Consider the following 12,195-nt stretch of genomic DNA (forward strand, 5'->3'; position numbering starts at 1 on the left):
GCACATTAATTGCTTTTATTATAGAAATAGTACATTTTAAACGAATTTATTTCATGTCTGTATACTGAACAATTTCAGTTGAAAATGATGTGAAACAATGTAAATTTGCAATGCGATTTTGACTTTATCCTTGAAAATTGTGGGTAAAGTTTTATCGCTAATTCAATAAAAATATAGAAGACGGTTTTTGTATCTGTTGGTAATTGCAATATAACATTTGTGAGGATCTTGGCAAACAATATGCAGTCGAATGGACATACTTGTTAAATAGCAATAACTTGCAATATAAATCCACCTATTACAGCTTAAGATACCTTCAAGTTCAATTTTACATGAATAAGAATTGGTATACATGGCCAAAACCTTTATCTCTGATATAACTGCATTCTCTTGCTTGAGTTAATTCCAAGGATAAAAAATGCGATGATTTAACAGTAAAGCAAATCGAATTAAAAGTGTCCTTAAGAAAATATTATTTTTTACAAAACCCTTATTCCTTTGGTAGTAACTCCAGGAAAATTTGCGGCAGACAAATCAACTATTTTATTTATGTATCCCACGACGAAGAACATGGTGTCTAGCTTTTCTAGCACCTCCACCAGTAATATGATATGAAAAATCGGTCGATACATACGGAACATGGCCTGTTATGTTCTACAATGTAAGTATAATGTTATTATTGATAATATAATACAGTAGAACATTAATTCGTAAAGGTGGATTCATTTCTACTATATAAACTGAATTTTTTAGAGGGTTTACCTTAATAATAATAAACAATGATACAAAACATGTTTTAAATAAATCATGTGGGTACCACAGGATATTTGCACGACGCGTATCATCAGTAACTAGTCAGCTAGTTAAATCTTACCCCAATTAATGAATATATCGGTAATTCGACTGATCCTTTAAGAATTACATTTATATCCTTTAAATTGCATTCTTTTAGAGGCGTTAAGATATACAACAGTTTTTGCTTAGCATCAATTGCACGTACTATTCCTACAAAAAAAGTGCATTTAAAAGCAACATTACCTATATTATCTAATATAGAATCTGCTTACATAAATGTGATTCCAATGGTAGTTACCTAGTCCATAAGAAGGTAAAAGTAATTGTCTTCCAATAGACTTTGATAATCCTGGTCTCTCACTCTCCAAAAGCTATAGAAATTAAACAATGGTGGTAAAAGTAATCTAAAAGTGTTACCTGAACAATTTATATTGTACCTTGGAAGGATCACAGCACGATAACGCAACTACACTTCCATTAATTGCATACATGACTTGATTGGATGTTACCTAATATCGTAGTATAAGCATTGCACAATATAAAGTGAATTTATCAGAACGATGGTAAAAGTGAAATAATCAACATGCCAGTCAAGATTTATTACTTCTTGGTGTATGACATGAACAGCTACCGACGGATATGGCACCAGATACGGCATAATAGTTGACAACGGAGGTACAGGTAGCTTTCTGTTAGGACTCTCGTACAAGTTGGAAAAGTAAGATAACAGTGACATATCACGGTGATCAGCTGGCCGAAAAGTCGTTCTGTTATGAATTTACAGTAAAGCAAGAATCTGCGGTTAAGAGATAGTAATCTTTCTTTATTGAGATTGGACAAGCTTACAATTGTTTTTTAGCAGAAGCGTTGTGGACAGCATTTACAATTGTTACAACAAGCGCCATTTCATCGGTTGAATCAACTGATGGTTTTTCATCATCGCCATCAAGTTGGTCAATAGTTTGTACACTTTTTAATGCTTTAGGAAAAGGTCGTTCTACATAATTCATGGCTTTTCTTTTTTGGCCAATTGCAGAAGTAATGAAAGCCATATTATCAATTTCTAAAGCATCACGAGGTGACAGGCTAAGATCTACATTTCCTTGATCATCTTCTATTAATGCATAAATGACCTATTATGACATGATCAATTTACATATTGAAAATAAAGGCGTTTAATTAATTTCTTAGTATTGACCTGTTTGAGATTGAGCAATTTCTTCGTCGTCAATATTGCTAGGGCTATGATTTGTTTCATTTGCTGTCATTAATCCGTCTAATAGGTTATCCGTTAAAAGTGTCGTGGAAGTTAACCATCCTTGACAATGATTTAGAAATTGTTTTGTTAGAATAGGTAGATTACGATTCTTAATAGTGGGAGAATGAAACTGAAGAATTCGAGTAGGTTGAGTGATGCGGATGATATCTAATAGTAAAGGAATTCCTAGGCCTGTAAAAAAATGACGAGAAACATCAATTAAATTATGCACGTAGAAAAATTTTATATTGAGGTAATACTAACCGCGTGGCCAACCGTGAGTATTTATAATTAGAGGAATTAATACATTAGATTCTTGAGAAATTGACATGTATCTTTCAAATAATTTAGTGATAGCTTGTGAGTAATTAGTTGGACTATTTCTCGCTGAGGCCTCTCCAATAAAGTAGGATCTAGCAGAAATATAAAGTCAGCAAGTAAATTAATGCATTTTCTTCGTTGAATAAATTACTGCTGCTATGAAAAATATTAATTAACAGGTAATTCTTACAAGCTAGGCTGTCGAAGATGCGTAAAGGGTGGGCCTGTCAATGATTTAATAAAATTTAAAGTAGTATACGATTAAATTCTTTACATCCGTAAAAATGAAAGATAAAATGATATCGAGTATTTTTTCACCTTACCTAAAACAGGTTTTGTTACAATATTTAATGCAACAAATCCAGAGGGTGTAAATTCGGTCTGACCAATGTCGCTTTCCATGAATGCAACCTGATTAAAGCTAAAATGACAGATATACGGCTATTAATACAGTATGACCCGACGGCCATTTAATGAAGGGGTCTTACAACTTGGCTTGCTACTTACCATGTTAATAATGAATTTAAGAGATATCTACAGAAAGTAGATTTACCGACATCTTTACCGCCACAAATAAGAATTTTACAATCTGTGGGACGATTATCGCAGGCTTGAATTTTAAATGAAACAAAGTTAATATTACAGTACTCTGTGTGTTATAAGATTTACAAAGTTTCACCTACCGTTCTGATGTAAATTTAATAAATCATTAGTAATCTTTTGCCAATCTTCTGGAGTATGATGATATGACAATGGACATTTTCCCTTATCCTATATTGTTGCATAATACTTTAGTTCAGTTTATATTATTACTGTTCATCATTTGAATTACTAAGACCATATTTCTATCATAATTATAACTTTGTTATGATATGTGATAAAACAGATGACATAAGAGAATAAAAGGGCTTCTTACCAATAGCTGAAATCCAAGTGTTTTAGCAATATCATTTGCGAGTTTAAGGTTCTGATCTTGACTTTTTTCGCCAGCTTGATTACTTTGATCATTGCTAATCTATATAATTGAACTTCAACATTAGCATTCTATTGCTGTCACTATTTAGAAAATATCACTAGGGCATTACTGTACTTACTTGCGGAATATTAATATCAAGGTTAAAGAGATTATTAAATGGAGCAAAACTAGTGACATAATCGCAATGCCAATCATCTAATTGCTTGGCTACGATGACAGTAGAACTATGAAGTATACGTTTTAGGGTTTTTTTACTGAGAGAACTGTAGTCATTTTCAGACTTTAGGAAAGCAATAACTTTGCTGTTTTCATTCGCTTCGATTTCTCGGCCGTGGCATTCTTTCATAACGAGTAGGCTGTTACACATAGGGGAGTAAATCTTGATGAAATCAGGCTCATTCTCATTAACTTTATAGCCGAGGATATCCACCGTTCCTAATAGGACCTTTATTTGCAATTTACCAGCTATAACCAATTCCTAATTGAGAGAAATTGATATTAGTGTTGCTTGATATCGTCCTATTTCCTAATAAGATATTGCATGCTATCCAGTTTGCCTCTACTGATGCTATGACTGTTATTTAATTTTTCGTTATTGAGCCTACAGTACAGATTAAACGTGAACTAACGATACCAGAAATGTAATCTACTATATGTGTAAACCGTTACATGGTCACTCTGGTTTTATATACTACTCTTATCTATGGATTGAGCTAGGTGCAACAACTGCTAGGAGATGCGATGGGAATAAGCAGCATCTAAGAAGAATAGTAGGCAACTTCAAGTGTCCAATAAAGAAGGAAAATGTATTTATCGATTTGCAATAGGGCGATGACTATGCTAGCGCTGGTGATTAGGAAAGCACTACCTTTTTAAGTGCATGAATAACCTAAGATCAGCCTATTTCAGAATGAGCATGGGCAAGTGTCCAATAGAGGTAGAAAATGTATCTACTCATATGGATTTACAATGGCCACGATAATTTTACTAACTGCTGTAATTAGAATTCAACAGTATCTTACGCGTATTGGTGAGTCACTAACCTGTCTACCTCAGTGTATGCGTATATAGGAACAGTAAACAGTTTCAGGTGTCAAATAAAGGTTGTAAAATAGTGCTAGTTTTACAATAATTACGATAGCAATGCAAGCGATAGTCACAAATTGATTCAGTTACCTCAGGATATATTGTACCTATCGACAGAATAACTAACCTGTGATTTATTCAAGAACAGCAAACAGCTTTGAGTATCCTGGCCAAGCCTACAAATTAAACTAAGCAAAAACAGACGAAATCATGATAAGTTTTTGCAGACTGCATGAATGATCTGGAGTATTCAAAGAATGAGATAGATCATGCAATCAAGAAGAGGATAGCGGATGTTAAATCTACAATTTCTACAGGTTTAGCTAAGATTAAACAACGATTAGTTGCAATGCTAATTAACCTATTACGCATCTTTAGCTCCTTTTTACGGCTATCAAGTGGATAGAGGCAGGGCTTGCGTTAAAACTCATCAGGTTGAGTATTAAAATGGAGAGCGGAAATCCTTTTGCAAATGCTTAGCTAAGCATCGGTTGATTTGAAGTATTAAGACTGCTACTAGGCAATGGACTATTGCAATACTTGTTTCTCTATTACCTCAGTGTAGATCATGTTTGCGTTACTTGATAGTGGGTGCATGTAATGCTGTAGTTACTCGCTCGACCGTATTGCCTAACCCTATACAAAACACTATTACCAAGGTCATGTTTGCGACACCTTTTGCTAGTATCCTTGGCAACGATGCCATCGCTGTACCAGTTACTGTATTGTGTCGTAAACATGGCATTGAGGCCTGGAAAATCATAGGATAAAAGTAGGATACCTCGACTTAATGCTGTAGATATTTCTGCTTGCAGCTCTTGCTCCTCGGCTGATATACCGAAGATGGATAAAATTCTAGCAAACATGAATAACCGAGTTTGCATATACAATAAGCTAGAATTTTTCATTTGGAACGGTTGTAGCCATCTTAATCCTATCAGAGCAGGCTTTTCGCAGTGTGAATGCCAAAAGATTTACTGCGGGAACCCAAATATGATTGCATTTGTGCTATCGAGGCAGACAATTTCAGCTATCTGGAGCATATGCAAAAGATCATGCATATTCTAATGTAATGTACAGGCAGACTGGTTATACGCGTATAAATTCTAGCAAACATGAATAAGCGAGCTTGCATGTAAGCTAGAATTTCCACTTGGAACGATTGTAGCCATCCTAATCCAATCAGAGCAGGCTTTTCGCAGAGAGAATGCCAAAAGATTTGCTCCAGTAACCTAAATATGATCGCATTTGTGCTATCGAGGCTGACAATCTCAGCCATCTGGAGCATATACAAAACATCATGCATATTCTAACGTACAGGCAGACTGGTTATACGTAAACATGAATAAGCGAGCTTGCATATAAGCTAGAATTTCCATTTGGAATGGTTGTAGCGATCTTAATCCAATCAGAGCACGCTTTGGCAGTGTGAATGCCAAAAGATTTGCTCTAGTAACCCAAATATGATCGTATTTGTGCTATCGAAGCAGACAATTTCAGCCATTTGGAGCATATGCAAAAGATCATGCATATTCTAATGTACAGGCAGACTGGTTATACGCGTATAAATTCTAGCAAACATGAATAAGCGAGCTTGCATATAAGCTAGAATTTCCATTTGGAATGATTATAGCGATCTTAATTCAATCAGAGCAGGCTTCTCGCAGTGTAAATGCCAAAATATTTACTCTAGTAACCCAAATATAATCGCATTTGTGCTATTGAGCTGGCAATTTCAGCTATCTGGAGCATATGCAAAAGATCATGCATACGAATTCTGACGTACAGGTTTACTCGTTTTGGTTATATGCGTATAAATTCTAGCAAACATGAATAACCGGGCTTGCATATAAGCTAGAATTTTCATTTGGAACGATTGTAGCCATCTTAATCCAATCAGAGCAGGGCTTTTCGCGACGTGAATGCCAAAATATTTACTTCAGTAACCCAAATATAATCGCATTCGTACTATAGCGGCTAATAATTTTAGCTGTCTGGAATATATGTATAAGATTATGCCTATTCTGACGTACAGACCTACGGTTTATAAGCGTACCACATAGTGTTGATCGACATTATGTGGCATAAATAGCATTCGTTGTAGACTTCAATATACTGTACAATATTGGAGACACGCCATTTCAGTAATTATACTAGTAATGCCTCCAGCCACCAGCTCTCTGGCTGATCCTGTATTATATATTTCAGTATGTACTGTATTGCATGCAAATGTTTTAGGATGTCATAGCCAATGTTTCCACAATTGCTAACGTCTTAGATTCAATAAAGAAGGATCCAGGTCATTATTGTACTATTGCTGCCACTTTAACGCTGATTCTAAAGTAGAGTAGAACTTCCTTCATTGAGCTAAGCCTACAAGCGCATGCATGACTCAAATGCGACTACACAAATCCTTGCAATAAGACATAACAGAATTAAACGAGTTGCTTGTACACTCGGAGTTACGAAGCTTAAAGCTCCTTGATAAGTGGCTCGTAGTAAAGCCGTAATAATGCGTATTATAATTTAATGTGATCGATTAGCATCGGGGTATTTGTGTAACATAGGAGATTACATATAAGCCTGATTATTCATTTTTAATCTCAGCTCCATTGAGGCTACGCTAGAGTATACTGGCACTAAGTTGTAATAGTTAGAAATAAATATATATATTTATCAAGCTAAACCTATCGTTGGACTCGATTTCTATAGTATAGGAATAAGTCAATTTCCTTTACTGAGGATCTCTAAAGTTAGTCGGGGAATCTTAAGTGTAGATAGTTTAGTTTAGGGTCAATCACGAAAGCTGTTTTGTGATTCTCGGCTAAAACAGTGGAAAGTTCTGTCTATAGCCAAAGACTTGTAGAAATGAAGATTTTGCCTCCATTAATAAATAAATAATAGTGTATAACTGACAATGGGGTATCTAGTATACTATAAAATCCATTAATTTAGATGGCTGTATGCGTTGCAGTATAGCGATAAAAATTGTTGTTTTAGCCATAGTGTATCACGATGCTGGTTTCAATTCCATACTGAAGCATATAACCAAGACGTTTGACTGCAGCGCTTCCCTTTTCCCATAGGGTAGCCATATTCATTTGTACAGTCTTTCAAGCCTATCCTGTAGACAGATGATGATATAGAATATCATAGACCGACAGCTGGAACAGGCGAAAGGAGTGGCTTGAGAAAGGCCTCCGGAGACGATTGGATTCTAAAAGGCAGAAGTAGCCAGCCCGTTATTCGTTGATTGTCCTTTATTGCGATCTCTGGCTGCTAAAATTCTTCTCTCGTCATCGCAAGTCTTCTCTACTCTATCTCAGACTATTCGATCGCAGAAATAGAAAGTAGAGCGTGTGTGGATTCTTTCTCCAATTCTATGACTTGCTGGTTGTTTTGTTGATCGCGTGGATAGGCAAGACAATGGGATCTTGTATTACTTTATTATGCCAATGTGGCCCTAAAAAACGCGGACGTAATCGTTATATGGAATTTGCACCAAGAAATCGATGGTAAGTTTGTTTTAATTGCTTGAAGATCGATCTCAGTAGGAGGAATCCAACGCTATGATCGACCACTATTCATCGATGATGATCGATGACAGTAGAACAAGCCAGAAATCGATATAGCACAAGGTGAAGATTTCGAATCAACAACAAGAAGCAAATAATAATCGTGTTAAAACACAGTACTCTCGCATTCGCATAGTAATATCGTCAGAATAATCATCGTAATGATTGATGACAGTAGAACAAGGTAGAAACCGATATAGCACAAGGTGAAGATTTCGAATCAACAACAAGAAGCAAATAATAATCGTGTTAAAACACAATACTCTCGCATTCGCATAATAACACCGTCAGAATAATCATCATGATGATTGATGACAGTAGAACAAGGTAGAAATCGATATAGCACAAGGTGAAGATTTCGAATCAACAACAAGAAGCAAAATAATAATCATGTTATAACACAATACTCTCGCATTCGCATAATAACATCGTCAGAATAATCATCGTAATGATAGATGATATCATTGTTAGGCGTTGGAAGCAAATTAGCTCAATGTTAGCAGCATCTTTATAGTAGAAAAGGCAATTCTATACCTTTGCCATGACTATTTTGGACGTTAATAATACTTAATCTTTCGTAGTATTCATCTTTGTTTCGCTTTCTGTGTCAGAAATCTCAACATGAAACCTTGATGTCATCCTTTTGGGCTGTTACCATTCGTCTTTTTCTTCCGATAATTCTTATAACTATATCGAAGAAGAGGATTGTAAACTTGCATCACCTTTCACATTAAGAGTAAATATAGTATATCTACTGTATGAGGTGCTATCCATTTGAATCGTCTAGTGTCGTGACAAATCAGGAAATCCCAACAACACCTTAATCCTGACAAATGACATGCTTGAGAAGACTTGTAATCTTATCGTCTTATCAAAGTGCCAAATCAGGAAGATAAAAAACATCGATAAAGTACCTATCGTTAGCCCTTTTCCAGATCTTCATGTAACTCGTTACTGCGACCATTTCTATGCCTCAATTTATAATTTGTAATCGATATCAGTTTTCATTTAAGGATTTAATTCCTCCTGCGTCTTGTGCTAAATTCGACCTACGAATTAGAGTAACGTTGTTATCTTACGTTTCATTTTATCTACTTGCCTATCAATTTCTTAGTTACACCATAACAATCCTATCTATGAAATGATAATATTAGTATAACAAGTTATCAAAGCATATTAGGTAAATTTCCTGCCAGAAATATCTATTATATCGTCTACCCATTTGCCTTATAGTGATAGAAATGAAAAATACTCTCAATACATCCTTTATATAGTATCTAGCTATCAAAAGTGAATTGATCGATGTGAATCGTAGTTATGACTATACTTAATTCCAATTGTTTTGCATCCCTTTTTAACAAATAACTACAGGATGATTACTACTCAAGATTAATTTCATAATAGAGTTCATTATTGTTAGTGTTTAAATTTATATAAATTTGTTGTAAAACTACGATTACTATTCATGATAAATTCTATCATAGTATTAGTTAACCTAAGCTTCTAAATTTATATAAATCTTCCAGCGAAATTGCAGGTACTGCTCAAGATTAATCCCACATTAGGGTCCAAATTTTATTTAAATGCGTTGTCATCCAGAACTACCATAACTGCTCCATCACCGATGCTATTAGCTAATATTAGTATCTTAACTTTCGATATCAATCCCCTGCACGACAATGAACCATAGTATGATTATTGCTCGATGTAAGTTTTATCACAGCGTTAGTTGATGTTATTATCCAAATTTATATAATTTCTTCCTACCCTAGAAAGCAGCTGAATTTAAGAATATACAGCATAGTGACATAGCACATAAGTTTATCTTTGTCCAACAGAACTAGACATGCTACTATGCAGTTATCATGATCTTTTGTACGCAGCAAATTTGTATTCTAGAGGTGGTATGTCCTATTACTACTTTAAAGCATTCATTTAAAAGGAAATACTCCAATTAGCTTAAAAGTGTTTGATATTTTACAGGTATATCTTAAATTATAAAACTCTTTTACTACTTTTCATCATCTGCGGTACCAACATGCTGTACCTATTATCGCTATACAGTACTTAATATTTCAAAGGAATACTGTAGATTATTTACTTACTTCCTTGCCAATCATTTCTTTATTATTGTGACTTCCATTGAAATTACGAATGCTAGTTACTAATAGAGTTTAAGTATCAAGCTGGAGAAAAATTTTAAATTAATATTATTGTAATAGCGGATAATTCCCCGTAATGGTGTAATGAATTATTCTATAATTACTTAAAAATTTCTAAGTGAGCAGTAATCATTTTGTGTGGTATATCATCAGGTTATCGCAATTAGATTGTACGCAGTAACCTATGTATATTCATAATAGTGTCGCTAATGGTAATTGCACCTGCATCGATTTACCGTATATAATCTCATTTAAATTACGAGCTACTGTAGACAGTAGATGCAATGTTAACGAAACGTTACAAATTTTACCTTGCTTCATGTACACAAATTTTTTTTGAAATCACTTTAAAATGTATTAACATATGGTAATTTAGCTAGACATGCACCATTTGTTATTACTACATTACCTACTGCAATTTGCCGGTACTTTACAAACTAAGTAATCTTTCATATCTATTTTGATGGAAAGATTTGATTAAATTATTAATTAAAAACTGTAATGAAAGTAATCGATTTAAGTTGCTACATTAATTTTATTTCACTATAGACGCTTGATCTACTAGTGTTAGCAATAGATCATATTTCTTATATCTTTGTTGCTTTATTGATATGATTTTGATCTCTGAAATAATATAGTATTAAAGGAAATAGATTTACTATGGTTGGAATAACATATAAGATACTATTGTCATAATAAACTTTGTTATTTTTCCGTTATAGGAAATATGCAGATGATGAATTATTAGAACGAATGCAAAACGAAGATATCGATTGGTACCACCGAGAAACAAGTAATGCAACCAATCATTTATTTACGAAATGTAGATAGATGTGCAATTACGTACTAGCACATAATGTAAATCTATTTGGCATCATTTTCTCAAATTACAGTTTGATATTGGTAATTGCCTCTTATGCGATCTACTTTTTCTTTAACATCCTTATATTCTTTTGCACGGTCTATTACTCTACTAAGTAACGTTATTCCTAATTCTAATATAATGCCTCTTTTGGTATTTAGGTTTAGTTAATGAAAACGCGCAAACGCCTTATGCAAATATCCCTAATGAAGATTTAGAGTAATAAATTATAGGATAGCATTGATCTAATGGCGTATAGTATTATTGCAGTAAAGCAGAGCCTTAGTTCATAAATAATTTCCCAAATACTGTATATAGTATAATGTATGTAAAATTTACGTACAGTATTTTAGCATTCCTATCATAGTATTATTATTGTGTAGCTATGCAACGGAAGACTATACCACTATATTGTAAAAGTAACAAATTTGTAGACATGAAGAGACCGTGTATAGATCAATGGTGATGAGCTTATCAATAATTTATATCGCTTAGAGCGCATTGTATAATAATTTATAATGCCATTCACTATATCTTTTTATCTTTGCTGGTATATTACAGGATTAGTACAATTCAAGAAATAGCAGATTTATGAAAATTCGTATAGTAGTATGACAGGGCACAAAGTTGAATAGAAAATTAATAAAACATGCCGTACTATTATTTCCTTTTAACATTTATACTGAATCTTCATGAAGCTATCAAGAAATTAGTATGCAGTGGATAATAAATTTAGCTCTTATGATATATAATTTTGCTGTACTATACATGAGCAACTTTAATTTAACAATGATTTTTTTCTTTTACTGAACCATAGCGTTAGCGTGTCAGGCCTCCTGGATGATAACTCTGATGTAAATATTAAATGTTTAATAACGTTACTTAGTAAATGCAATTATAGGACATCAATGGATATAAATTCAATGCTGAATAATGTCGTTAAGCTTCAGTATGCATAAAGAGAAATTCTTATCTACAATATCGTATAACTGTATTTTCCTCTAATTCACTCTTGATGTGAACCTTATTTATAGAGCAAGAACAATCTGGCAACGGAAAGCATGGACTTCGTTCTTCACACGTGAGTAGCAGTTATGTTGAAATACTTTTCTTATGATTTAGTCTTATAAACTATATTTCTCTTTCCTTTGTAGGAATAA

At 33.8% G+C, this 12,195-nt stretch overlaps 1 protein-coding gene across 1 annotated transcript; it reads right to left on the reverse strand.

The window, feature by feature from the left end:
* Positions 1-543: 543 nt before the first annotated feature.
* On the reverse strand, positions 544-5,142 carry TRIADDRAFT_55357 (uncharacterized protein; the record flags this gene model as incomplete). Its single annotated transcript, XM_002111851.1, has 16 exons — positions 544-654; positions 875-1,005; positions 1,094-1,166; positions 1,233-1,304; positions 1,400-1,562; positions 1,642-1,909; positions 1,994-2,245; positions 2,318-2,466; positions 2,565-2,598; positions 2,698-2,795; positions 2,882-2,984; positions 3,058-3,145; positions 3,291-3,389; positions 3,469-3,828; positions 4,564-4,624; positions 5,072-5,142. The coding sequence occupies 16 exons, from the start codon at positions 5,140-5,142 to the stop codon at positions 544-546; spliced, it is 2,133 nt and encodes a 710-aa protein (XP_002111887.1).
* Between the last annotated feature and the right edge of the window lie 7,053 nt (positions 5,143-12,195).

Source organism: Trichoplax adhaerens, genomic scaffold, assembly GCF_000150275.1.
Source record: "Trichoplax adhaerens TRIADscaffold_4 genomic scaffold, whole genome shotgun sequence".
NCBI lineage: Eukaryota > Metazoa > Placozoa > Uniplacotomia > Trichoplacea > Trichoplacidae > Trichoplax > Trichoplax adhaerens.